The sequence below is a fragment of the Xenopus laevis genome, chromosome 2S (genome assembly GCF_017654675.1).
Source record: "Xenopus laevis strain J_2021 chromosome 2S, Xenopus_laevis_v10.1, whole genome shotgun sequence".
Classification (NCBI taxonomy): Eukaryota; Metazoa; Chordata; class Amphibia; order Anura; family Pipidae; genus Xenopus; species Xenopus laevis.
The window spans coordinates 138,736,308-138,750,050 of NC_054374.1; the positions used below are offsets into that span (position 1 = coordinate 138,736,308).

Consider the following 13,743-nt stretch of genomic DNA (forward strand, 5'->3'; position numbering starts at 1 on the left):
GCATAGTAAAAAAAAAAAATTCTTTTAAAACAGTGGATTTACATCACAAGACCAAATATTTTTGGTAAGGACACATTCTGTTAAATGCAAAATGTAACTTTTAATCCAACTTGCAATGCTTACCGGTACCTAAAAGTAGCAGCCTTTCAGCTTTGTAACTCCCACAAAACTCCCTGGGGTTTTCCGGATAACGAATCTTTCTGCAATTTGGATCTTTATAATTAAGTCTACTAGAAAATCAGATTAACATCATGTAAAAATGTTGCTTCCAATAAGGATTAATAATATCTTAGTTGGGATCAAGCACAAGTTACTGTTTTATTATTACAGAGAAAAAGGAAATCATTTTTAAAAATCAGGATTATTTGTATACAATGGAGTCTATGGGAGACGGGCTTTCCGTAATTCGGAGCATTCTGGATAATGTGTTTCCAGATAACAGATCCCCATACCTGTACCATTATAAAACACTATAAACATGAATGCCAGGGATCTTATGGACAGTTTGATGCCAAAAAACAAAAAACAAATGTGCTGCATATTGCACAAAATTCCCCAGGCAAGAACAATGCAGTATGCAATGAAAAACAAAAACTGAAATCCAATAAAACTAGTCAATTTTTTTTGCCTTGTGAGATGGAATGAGAGATGAATTCAATTCAATTTGAGTTTTTCAAACACAATTAAGAGTTTTTTTCAGCGCAAGGCTGCAAACAACTCCAAATTGATCACATGATGTCTTCCATAGGCTAAAACAGCAATTCGCAAGTTTTAGGTGGCGAATAGTCGAATTTCAGTTCTTAAAAGACCAATGTATGATAAATCTCAAAAATCTAATTAGAATTTAAAAAAAAAACTCGAATTGAATTTTAACAATTCCCTTATCGAATTTCAGTTTTGGCCATAAAAAAACGTAAAATTTGAATTTTCACTTTGACCCTTGATAAATCTGCCCCCAAAATGTGTACTTATAGGGTAATTTTTTTTTTTAGATCGGGTCAACAAATTTATAAATAAATAATAAAAAAACTATACATTTTTATAATGTAGACCAATTGAGAAGCTGCTTAGAACTGGACATTCTATAACATACTACAAGTTAACTTAAAGGTGAAGCAACCCTTTAATTTAAGAACTCAGTGATTAAGTCTCTAGACTCAGATAAACGAGTGCGGCGTCTGGGTGATCGCATTAAAGGAGAAGGAAAGCTGCGGAGGCATTTTATTGCCAATAGATTAGCTGCAATAGTGCAAGCTAGAATGCTATATTTATTCTGTAGAATTCTTTACCATACCTGAGTAAAAAGCTCTAGAAACTCTCTGTTTGTTTAGGATAGGAGCTGCAGTATTAAAATGGTGTGACATCACTTCCTGCCTGAGTCTCTCCCTGCTCTAGGCTCAGATTACAGTAGAGAAGGGAGGGGGGTGGAAGAGGAGCAAACTGAGCATGCTCTTGCCCAGGGCAATGAGGTTTAAGCTGAAGGCAGGAAGTCTGATACAGTAGCCCATGTGTACACAATAGAAGGTAAGAAATGCTGTGTTTCTTTTGACAGGGGACTCAGAGCAACATTACTTTGGGGGTTTACTGGTATATTTAGATGGACCTTTCTGTTAAGGCTTACTTAGTTTTAACCTTTCCTTCTCCTTTAAAGGAAAGGTTTCCGATAAAAATCAATAGGACAAGTAGGGTAGAACCATTTGTCCCTAAAAATAAACAGCTAGTGTCACAGAACATTGAATCTACACTAATAACATTTAAAACTCAAATCAGTCAGATTCAAAAAAAAAACCCCAACATGAGAATAAATAAAAACCACACTAAACTTTATTACACATTTATATTATTCAATAGTTTTCCTTTTTCCTTATCATGCAATAAATACAGAAACAGCTATCTATATATATATATATATATATATATATATATATATATATATATATATATATATATATATATATATATATATATATATATATATATATATATATATATATATATATATATATATATATATATATATATATATATCTTTAACTGGAAAGGACTTTGTGTGCCAGAAGAAGCATAAACACAGGCATTTGAATTAGTATCTATTTGAATGGCATATTGGCCAAAACCACTGCAGCTAATCAATCATACAGGAAAGGTCTGGCTTGGGGCAAAATAACATATAATTACATTGTAGAAAAGCCAAAACTGTTATATAAGACAAACACTCCGCTTATTAAAACATGACATGGCTTTAGTTTTGTAAAAGGTATAAATATATCATGTAAAAATCCAGTCCCTGGTGTGACAATTGTGCTATCGCAGGGTCACTGGCAAGCCATAAGCTACAGGAGCTGCACCAATGATGTACTTCAACTTGGGAGCTTGGCGGGATTCAGAGAGGAATTTCAAAAGAGGTGCTCCGGATCCTTCCTTGAGCCAACTTTGTAGAAATGCTACGGTATAGCGGTCAATCTCACGATCTGTGACGTCCCATAAGTTGCCGAGAACTAAAGGGCTGAAGAAATAAAGAGGCATAGTTTAAGCCACAGACAGAACATATAGGCTGAGAAATAAGACACACACATCCATATAGCATATTATACAGTTGTGTTCAGAAAAATAGCAGTTCAACATCACTAACCTGATCACTGTCTTTGATTGAAATTATATTTCTACATGGCAAATAAGTTACTAGTAGTTGTAGTAGAGTAATAGAAAATCAACAGACCCAACAATCATGACATTAATTAAATAATGACATTAATTAAAGACTTGTTCCAAATAATAGCAGTGTGGGGTTCAATTAGTGATCTCATTCATTCTGTGAAAAAAACAGGTGTCAATTACGGCCCTTATTTAAAGGGTAACTGTCACCGTAAGAAAAATCCTATTTTATGATGTTGGGAAAGCATAATGAACTTCTCTTAAACTAAATAAATTGTTTATATGCAATTTATGTTAGTCTTGGAATTCACAATCACATCAAGCAGGCAGGTGCCATTTTGTGGACCCTGTTAAGGCAAGTTTTGTTTATATGCCAGAATGATGATACCCATGAACATACACTGGTTTCACAAATAGACGATGAGGCGAGAGGGGGAATGTGAGAGAGCAGTCATATCTAGGAAGTGCAGAATGGAAAATGAAAGTTATGTCCTGCCCCGACTCATCTGAGGAGGGACAGATATATGATTGAGCAGAGCAGCAGAGATCTTTAAATAAGTTTATAACAGGTATGGATGTTTTAATAGAAAAATAACTTGGGTTTCATGTTTAATTTGAAAATTACTTTTATTATACAGTTTTTTAAGTCTGGGTGACTGGTCCCCTTTAAGAAAGGAAGGAGAAAATATGTGCATGCTGGTTATAGTAAATCTGAGTAAGATGGGTCATTCCAGAATAGCGTACTTTGATTAAAAAGTTGATTGGAGAGGGGAAAACATAAAGAAGTGCAAAAAATAATAGGCTGCTCGGCTAAAATGATCTCAAATGCTTTAAAATGGCAACCAAAACCTGAAAGATGTGGAAGAAAATGGAGAACTACCATTCAAATGGATAGAATAGCCAAATGGCGAAGACTCAGCCAACGATCAGCTCCAGGAAGATCAAAGAAGGTGTAAAGTTACCTGTGATACTGTTAGAATTAGAAGACGTCTATGTGAAGCCAAGCTATCGGCAAGAAACCCCCGCAAAGTCCCATCATTGAAAAAAAGAGGTGCTGAAGAGCTTACAGTTTGCCAAAGAACACATTGACTGGGCAAGAAAGAGAAATGGCACAACATTTTGTGGACTGGTGAAAGCAAGATTGTTGTTTTTGGGTCTAGGTGCCACAGACAGTTTGTGAGACGACCCCCAAACACTGAATTCAAGTCACAGTACAGTGTGAACTAGTGAAGCATGGGGGCACAAGCATCATGATATGGGGATGTTTCTCATCATTTTCAATACATCAAAATACTTCAAGAGGTCATGTTGCCTTATGCCCTTGAAATGGGGGTTTCAACAAGACAGCAACCCCCAACACACCAGTAAATAAGCAACATCTTGGTTCCAGACCAACAAGATTGAAGTTATGGAGTGGCCAGCCCAATCACCGGACCATAATCAAACAGAAAACTTGTGGGGCGACATTAAAATTTGATCAGTTTTTCTTCATTTTTTGATTTGGAATAGAAATTGCAGTGTTCCCAATAGCACAGATCTTAGTTGTCCAGTGGGTGGGTGTCCCTGTGTGTGCCATACTCTACCTGCCATATGCTCCCTGTGTGTGCCATACTCTGCCTGCCTTATGCTCCCTGTGTGTGTGTCATACTCTGCCTGTCCTATGATCCCTGTATGTTCCATACTCTGCCTGCCCTATGCTCCCTGTGTGTGCCATACTCTGCCTGCCTTATGCTCCCTGTGTGTGTGTCATACTCTGCCTGTCCTATGATCCCTGTGTGTTCCATACTCTGCCTGCCCTATGCTCCCTGTGTGTGTGTCATACTCTGCCTGTCCTATGATCCCTGTGTGTTCCATACTCTGCCTGCCCTTTGCTCCCTGTGTGTGCCATACTCTGCCTGCCTTATGCTCCCTGTGTGTGTGTCATACTCTGCCTGTCCTATGATCCCTGTGTGTTCCATACTCTGCCTGCCCTATGCTCCCTGTGTGTGTGCCATACTCTGCCTGTCCTATGATCCCTGTGTGTGCCATACTCTGCCTGCCCTATGCTCCCTGTGTGTTCCGTACTTTGCCTGCCCTATGATCCCTGTGTGTGCCATACTCTGTCTGCCCTGTGCTCCCTGTGTGTTCCATACTATGCCTGCCCTATGCTCCCTGTGTTCCATACTCTGCCTGTCCTATGTTCCCCGTGTGTGCCATACTCTGCCTGCTCTATGTTCCCTGTGTGTGCCATACTCGGCCTGCCTTATGCTCCCTGTGTGTGTCATACACTGCCTACCCTATGACCCTTGTGTGTTCCATACTCTGCCTGCCCTATGCTCCCTGTGTGTCATACACTGCCTGTCCAATGCTACCTGTGTGTTCCATACTCTGCCTGCCCTATTCAACCATTCGATAGTTGAAGTCTGTTGAAGTCTCTTTAAAAAAAATTCGACCACCTACTTCGCCACCTAAAACCTACCGAGAATCAATGTTAGCCTATGGGGAAGGTCCCCATAGGCTTTCTAGCCAATTTGGGATTGAAGGAAAATCGTTTGATCGATGGATTAAAATCCTTCGATTCGAAGGATTTAATCGTTCGATCAAACGATTATTCCTTTGATCGTTCGAATTGCACTAAATCCTTCAACTTCGAGGGTTAATTAACCCTCGATATTCGACCATTAGTAAATGTGCCCCTTAGTATTATATAGAGACTGCCATTCTGAGACAATTTTCTATTGGTCTTCATTTTTCATTATCTGCATGTTTTGGAATTATTTAGCTTCTTGTTCAGTAGCTGTACACTTTGGAATTTTAGCAGCCATCTAGGGTCCATTTAACCTAGAAGCCAATTAAGGTGGGCCTAAATGGAAAAAGAAATAACAGAGCAATTATACTTGAAAGCTATAAAGAGTAATAAGAGAAAGGCAAATCATGCCAAAACTTTAAAAAATAAAGACCAATTGAAAACTTGCTAAGAACATTGCATTCTAACATACAAAAGTTAATATATAGTTGAACTACCCTTTTAATGCACCTGGGTCACGGGGATTAAAAGGTGAGCAAGCATGGGTTATTTATTTGGATGACTTTAAAGTGGACCGGTCACCCAGACATAAAAAGCTGTATAATAAGTCCTTTTCAAATTAAAAAATTTAATCCAAATTCCTTTTTTTTATTTTTTTATTACAGCATTCATAGAGGTTGTAAACACAATTAAAAATCTCAGCTGTCAATCAAATATTGTCTGCCCCTCCTCTATGCCTTAGTCACTTTCCATACAGCACTTCCTAGATGTCACTGCTCTCCACACATCCCCCCAGTTCTCTTAACCATTTAATTGTGTAGCCAGGACATGGGGATGGACATCAGGTCCCCCATTCTGGTGCACAAACAAGACTCTGAGATGATGCAAGACTTGCCTTAATAACAGTGTCCACAAAATAGCTGCTGCCTGCTTGCTATAATTATGAATTCCTAGACCAAAGGAAACAAGATTCTAATAATTTATTTAGTGTAATTAAAGTTCATTTTGCTTCACAAACATAAAAAAATAGTATTTGGAATATTTTGTTTTTGGGCGACGGGTTCCCTTTTAATAGCACTTGCCTATGAATTTGCAATATGAGCAAAACAATAGGATCATAGTTGCTCATATTGTTTTGTTAATTTTGAGGCTTTGGATAAGGAAGTTTGTTTTTCTCTCCAGAAAAGGATTGACAAATGGTTTTTGACTTACCATCCAGCCATAAGGTATTTTAAAACAATTCCTGCACCTTCCAGATCTCCCCGAACTGCAAGGGCAACACTGCTACACCCAAAGAGCAAAACCACAGCATTGCAGTGTAACCTCTGGAGTGTCTGAACATCCAAGAAGTGTGCCCCTGCACCATGTCCCACATAGCTGCAAAGAGAGAGAAGAGTGTAAATAATACATAGGATTTGTCAGAGGCAATTGACCATATCTGCCTCACACTTACACATAGAGATCTTGCTTTGTCAGTGCAGACTGAATCATTTCAGATTTTGGAGCAGACCGGATTACTCCCTTCCACCCAGGTTCACTGTAAAACACAAAGCATAGGCTGAACTCAATATAAATGTTTAGAATAAAAATACCGTAACATCAAATTACTTAAGGGTGTGCAATAAAAGTGCTGGCACTTTAAGCAAATAATTAGCCTTCACTGGATGTGGGGAAATCACACACAGGGGGTTATTTTTCAAAATCCGAAAATTTTCTGAAAACGACTGATTTTCTCCCACTATTTATCAATAATTTTTCTTGTGTGGGAAAAAACTGGATAAAATCACAAAGAAATCCAAATACCGGAACTTTTTTGATTTGACGCCCGAATACTGACTTTCTAATTTGGTGCCCGAATGCCGCGAATTTTTCGGAAACCCAGTGCAGATGAGGATATCAAGGTACATCTGCCATTGACTTCTACATGAACTCGGCAGGTCTGAGTTGGATTTCTTTTTTATTCAGACTTTTAATACCATCAGGGGTTAATAAATCACGAAAAATTTGAGTTTTCTGTTTTCCACAAAAAAAAATTGTTTTTCTCCTTTCAAACTTCAACCAGAAAAAAAATCGGACTTTACTAAATAACCCCCAAAGTGTAAGAATGGGATATCAGGGCCCACATTACCCTTAGACCACAGGCCTGCTCTAACTTCTCCGTTTACTCACTTTCCTAATTCTCTTAGTCACGTCTAATTACATAATATCATCTATCTGTCCCTCCATTTCTTCTCTTTCTTCTCATTTAGAAAAGTGGAATACCTATAATATAGGCATACATGCAAATGGCTGGGTAAGCAGGAGGATCCACGGATACCTTTGCCAAACAGGAGTTTTGCTAGTATCCCATTATAGTCAGATAGATCCTTTATGTTAAGAAAATGACCAAAGAAAAAAAAGTTTTGTTTTTTTTTAAATTTAAAGTAAGAGAACTGATGTAGCAGAACACTTTTGGGTAACCAGATAATTCAAAATATTTATAGTTTAGGTGCTGAAGGTGTTAACTTTTACTACATTACAGAGTCACCTTTTATAAGAACTTTTCAAGTGGTCTTTATTATTTTGTATAGTTTGTGGATTCTTAGTTGCCCAACTGAAAAAGCGGTCTGGTTGCCATTTATATTTTTCTTGTTTATGTTTTCAGGTCCTTCCTGTTCACAATGTGTGAATTCCTATGGATAACCCATTTGCAAGTACAAGCTTAGGTAGCTGTTTGTTCCAAATCTCAACATTTGTTCTTTTGCTCCCCCTCTCAACTGTGCCAAAGTGCAGAATACTAACACACACACTTACTTTTTGAACCAGTCCCTGAAGCGCTCCTCAGTGCCGGGTAGGTTTGCGTGAGGGTTAAGGACATAAAATGTTTGCTTTGGGTCAACTCCCTTGACAAGAGTTGTCTGTGGTTGGTACTGCAAGGCACAAAGAATATTCAGAAATGATTCACCCCCAGAATAGAAACAAACAATTCTGTATTATGCCATATATACAAAAAACACAGAGTGCACAAGGGGAATGTCTTACATTTTTATAGAGAACAGATGACGTTTTGTTCCTTAACCAGAACCCTCACCCCTGTAATTTCAGAGCCACAGCAAATATAAATATGTTACAATATACAGGTATGGGATCCATTACCCAGAAACCAGTTATCCAGAAAGCTCTGAACTATGGAATGGCCACCTCCCAGACTACATTATAAAGAAATAATCCAAAGTTTCAAAAATGATTTCCTTTTTCTCTGCAATAATAAAGAGTAGCTTGTATTTGATCCCAACTAAGATATAATTAATCCCTAGTGGAAGCAAAAATCAACCTTTTGGGGTTATTTATGGTTTACATGATTTTATAGTATAATTTAGGTACTAAGATCAAAATTACAGAATGATCCATTATCTGGAAAACCCCAGGTCCCAAGCATTCTGGATAATAGGTCCAATATCTGTATATTTAATGCCTAAAGCACTAGGACATTATATAGATACTTGTTTCCTAATACTAAAGTAATTTAAGCTTCAAGTACCCAACTAACAACAGAAGTAGTATTCCTTTGCAATGGCAGGGGTTATCAATGTGTTACTGGTTTAATCAATATAGCATGAATGTTATACTATGAGACAGCTTTTGGGAGAAGCAAAATTGTAAAATGTCACACACACTGCTATTAATATTATAAAAAGTCCAGAAATAAAACTCACCTTCCTGAGCAACCCATAGCTGAGAAGGAAGTGTAGAGATGGAAGCCGTGTGACGGACTGCTTCTGAAGGCAGGGAATGCTCTCCCATGGAAGCTTTTGGAGATGCTAAAAAAACAAAAATAAAAACAAATATGGCTGTAAAAACCAGTGAACTATAAAAATATAATTTGCTTTTTAAGATGTGTTTAAATAAAGAGGGGCATTGTAATACTGCATTGGTCAGACCACCTCTGATGGGAACCCCCCCCTGAATTATTTTACTCTTCAACCCACAACTAGCTTTACTCCATATTCATTGATTGCACAAGAATGCCGACAGTGTAAGGCAAAGATGATAATTTACTAGTACTTCTTTTGCAGCTATATTCCTGAACTAGTTTTATTCCATACCTTATCTAGCACAAGCACCAGGTGTCCTTCAGATTGTTCTGTGCTCTCTTTAAGTCTCCCTGCGGCACTTTGTACAAGCTCCTGAGCCAGCTCAGGCTTTGAAAAGCCGAACCCGTGGATAAAGGACTGAATAAGAGAAGGGGTTAGGAAGTGGCTGCCACCCAGCACAACCTGCAAGATTGAGAATAGAATGTTTACTTCAGACTCATGGCTATTTAAATTTTAATTAACATTATGAAAAGCACTTAAAGGAGGATGTCAAGGCAAAAAAACAATATTGCACGCACTGCTGGTAAAGCTAAAAGTAAGCAAATTTGCTATGTACTTCAATTAAAATGTTGTAACGTTTCTTTAAAATGCGGTGCAGCTGAACTCACTGGGGGAGGCATATTCATCCATGGTCAAATTTAGAATTCATGTGAGTTTTTTAAACTCCGTTAAAATTGATTGAATTCAAAATTCGACTGGGGGAGATTAAAAAAAAAAAAAAATCGAATTTTTAAAACACGGACGAATTTTACTGATCCGAAAACTCAAAATGAATTCTAGAAAAAAAAAAGTGAATATCAGGAAGGCTTCAAACATCTCCAAATTGATCCCTGGACGTCTACCATTGACGTAAACGAACGCATGTAATTCAGCAGATTTTAGGTGGCGAATAGTTGAATTAGAATTCTTAAAGGGCCAGCGTATGAAATCGCAAAAATCAAATCGATTTTAAAAAAATAATAAAAAAACCTCGAATCAAGTTTTGACCATAAAAAAATTAGAATTTTTTTTAATCACCCACATTAGCCTCAACAAATAAAACAACCTGCCCTCTGATTCCCTACCCTTCAGTTTTGTCACTACTCTGGCCGGCAGGGAAAGGTCCTGTGTGCTTCTTCAGGAGGGAGAGGAGTCGGTGAATTCAGCTGCACAGAATTGGTTATTTTAAAGAAACGTTACACAATTTCTAATTACAGTACATTGCACATTTGCTTCTTTTTAGGTTTACAAGCAATATTGTTTTTTACCTTTACATCCCCTTTAAAAAGAACAGATAATGCCACTGTCAGACTCACTGGTATCTTGTCATACTGCAGCAATGCATTCATACAGTAAAAGCTGTTGATATTATTTCTGTTTTTATGATTTGCATTTCTGTGTATTCCCCCTAGCTCAGATACAACTATATATGGGCTTACTGCTTGAGTGTGTATGAGCTGATTTTTATAAAAAAAAAAAAAAAAAAAAAAAAAATCATTTTAACCCATAAGCTTTTCAGTGTTACCTTCAGAAGTTCAGGATCGGTATTTCCCAAGCAAGAATCTGATAGTGCCTGTGACAGCCTGTTGAATTCTTCTGCAACAGCTTCACTGGAGCTTGGGCAGCTTAGCAATACTTTCCAGCAGCCCAAAACCTGCTCTTCTAGTAGACGTATTAAAGCCTAAGGCAATGAAGAAAATTATGTAACACCACAGTGTAAAAACTAAGATGAGGTTACACATAGGTTTAGTTTACATTTGTCTCACATGCGTTTCCCATATGCCATCTGTAGCCAAACAAAACACAAGGGCAAAGTTCTGCCCAAAAAGGAGGTGGTATGCTTGCAGAATAAAATAAGAACGTAGCTCCTTTTTCTCCAGAATCCTTCTCTTAGCCAGTCAGAGTGCTCTAGGCAGTTTGACATTCCACGAACAGACCACCATTACATTGCACTATAAAAGGATATAAACGTATTGGCTATTTTACCAGTGTGAAGCTCTATAAATAGAACACCTTCACCTGCACAAAAGTCAGCCTCTCTTTGGCTATATTGAGTGTTTCCCTTACATCAGTTTGGAATTAGCAGCTGTATAGTGTTTCCATTTGCTGCTGACTACACATCAGGACGTTACCTGAAGTGTAGAAAATATGAAGGTGTGGGACAAATCCAAGGCAGCAACTGGACTGCAATAGTTTCTTTATTGGGGGTAGAGATACACAACATGTTTCGGGCGGCGCCCTTTGTCAAGTGTCACTTGACAAAGGGCGCCGCCCGAAACATGTTGTGTATCTCTACCCCCAATAAAGAAACTATTGCAGTCCAGTTGCTGCCTTGGATTTGTCCCACACCTTCATATTTTCTACAGTTTGACAAAACTGGGATATCAAGCACAGGATACCCCGTGGGAAAATCCGACTAAGAGACTAGGTGAGCTCCACGTGTATTCTTAGTTACCTGAAGTGTCCTTGGGTTTTCATATGAAAAAATAGTGTCTACTGTATAATGTCCTAACCCTAACCCAGGGGTGTCAAAATGGTAGGATTGGGATCTACCAGTAGGTGATATCAAGACACGGTCAACAATCATCTTGTTTAAATCACTCTCCTATTTCATGCTTTTCATTCAGATATTTTTTTATGTTAAAGTTACATAAGAAACAATTGTTTGTCAAATATAGCAATATCAAAAAAATAAGCACCTGCTTTGAGGCCACTGTGAGCAACATCCACGGGGTTGGTGAGCAGCATGTTGCTCATGAGCTACTTGGTTGGGTATCAATACCTTAGACCAGTGATCCCCAACCAGTAGCTCGTGAGCAACATGTTGCTCTCCAATCCCTTGGATGTTGCTCCAAGTGGCCTCAAAGCAGGAGCTTATTTTTCAATTCCAGGCTTGGAGGCAAGTTTTATTTGTATAAAAACCAGGTGCACTGCCAAACAGAGCCTCAATGTAGGTTGACAATCCACATAGGGGCTACTAAATGGCCAATCACAGCCCTTATTTGGCAATCTAGGAATATTTTTCATGCTTGTGTTACTCCCCAACTCCTTTTACTTCTGAATGTTGCTCATGGGTTCAAAAGGTTGGGGATCCCTGCCTTAGACAAACACTGGTTGTCCACTTCCTTACTGGAGAAATCCTTAGGGGCAGATTTATCAAAATGTGAGATTAGAACTCACTTTCTATTCATTCCTATGGGATTTTTAGAATCAGAATAATCAATGGAGTTTCCCATAGCAATGAATAAAAGTTGAGTGAGTTTTATTGTGGCGAGTTCGAAATTTGCACCTTGATAAATCTGCTCCTTAATGTATCTTACCTTCATTCTGCAATCCAACTCCATGCGCCCTTCCCACCACTCCTTTTTGTCTGTCAAGTTGTTGACAGCCTTCTGCTGCTTTTGGATTTCATCAAATTCTTGTAATGTAGAGCTTATGGACACCTATAAAAGGAAATTGGTTAATGGGAATTAAGGGATTCCCCTAAGCATATACCAAATATCAGTTTACATTAGAATCAAATACACAAACTTATGAGCTGTGCAGAAAGACCCACAGGTACAGAAATGTACAGGACATTATCCATGGACTGTAGACCTCATTTGAATGGACCCCCCCCCCCCACCAAATTATCAGCAGGAAAGGGCATTATCATGGCTACACACCAAGTTAACAAGCTACCAACTCTGGTGTCAGGAACATCTTAGTTTGCAGAAAATATTGATCAGCTTAAACCTTGTCTAAAATGCCATTGCTTAATTCCATCTGTTATAAAATGCTTTAAAGATGCCAGGAGAATGGAGGGATTGTATGGCAACACTGGTTCAATAGTTAGAACCAGCAATGACATAGGAATGTCAATTAAAGGAAAACTATACCTCCTGACAGGCCCGGACTGGCAATATGTGAGTTCTGGCAAATGCCAGAGGGGCTGCTATGAGATGCCATAGAAAGTCAGTATTTAGTGGGCTGGTGGGGGCTGTTTGGGCCTCTCTGTAGGCTGCTTGGGCCTCTGTGTACCTGAAATGCCAGGGAGGTGCCGGGAGACATGGGCCGGGTAGGAAGTGAATGGTGTGCGCACGCAGGAGAGTGTGTTCTGCGCAGCCATTCATGTCATTGACTCGAGTATAAGCCGAGGTAGACTTTTTCAGCACATTTTGGGCTTATACTCGAGTATATATGGTATTTTCCTTTAATATATTTTCATTATGTCAAACAAATTTCTTTGTGTTTACAAACCCTTGAAAATGTTATTTTTTGTAACTAAACCTGGTGCATTTTACCTTCAAATGAGCAGTAGGAATCTGGACTGTGACAGGGGGGCTTCCTCGAACAAGTCTGGTGAGCAGTATAGTATCACCAGGCATTCTTGTCTGCGAGTCCACCAAGGTCAATATGCACATTGCTGTATCTGTGAAGTATAAAGAGTAATTAAGTGTTTGCATAATATATACTATCGGATAAGAATTTCATAGTTTGCATTCAACATACTTGCAGGGATCTGCTGGAGTTGGTCCTGGAACCTTTGTATGTCTAGAGCTTGTTTTGGGAACTGGAAGATCTCCTCTAGCTGAGAGAGGTGCTGAACCTGGGCATCTTTATGATCTTCCAGAGTCAGACACTGAAACTTGTCACACACATCTCCTGAGCCATCTCTCCGTATTTTCCTATAATGAGTAAAGTGCCATGTGATGACTTGCACCAATCCAAACATTGCGATACTGACGCTTAAATGGGAACTATTGCGAA

General features: G+C 38.6%; 1 protein-coding gene across 2 annotated transcripts in view; it reads right to left on the reverse strand.

Moving 5' to 3' along the window:
- Window positions 1-2,153: 2,153 nt before the first annotated feature.
- The window catches only part of espl1.S (extra spindle pole bodies like 1, separase S homeolog), a 39,123-nt gene continuing 27,533 nt past the window's right edge, over window positions 2,154-13,743 (reverse strand). For both annotated transcript variants that reach the window (XM_018250157.2, XM_018250159.2), the window contains exons 22-31: window positions 13,486-13,661; window positions 13,278-13,405; window positions 12,315-12,437; window positions 10,520-10,675; window positions 9,247-9,417; window positions 8,857-8,961; window positions 7,955-8,070; window positions 6,615-6,698; window positions 6,374-6,538; window positions 2,154-2,506 (exon numbers count right to left, since the gene is read on the reverse strand). In XM_018250157.2, coding sequence (XP_018105646.1) covers window positions 2,305-2,506; window positions 6,374-6,538; window positions 6,615-6,698; window positions 7,955-8,070; window positions 8,857-8,961; window positions 9,247-9,417; window positions 10,520-10,675; window positions 12,315-12,437; window positions 13,278-13,405; window positions 13,486-13,661 — 1,426 coding nt within the window. In that variant the 3' untranslated portion in view covers window positions 2,154-2,304. The remainder of the gene's footprint in view (window positions 2,507-6,373; window positions 6,539-6,614; window positions 6,699-7,954; window positions 8,071-8,856; window positions 8,962-9,246; window positions 9,418-10,519; window positions 10,676-12,314; window positions 12,438-13,277; window positions 13,406-13,485; window positions 13,662-13,743) is intronic.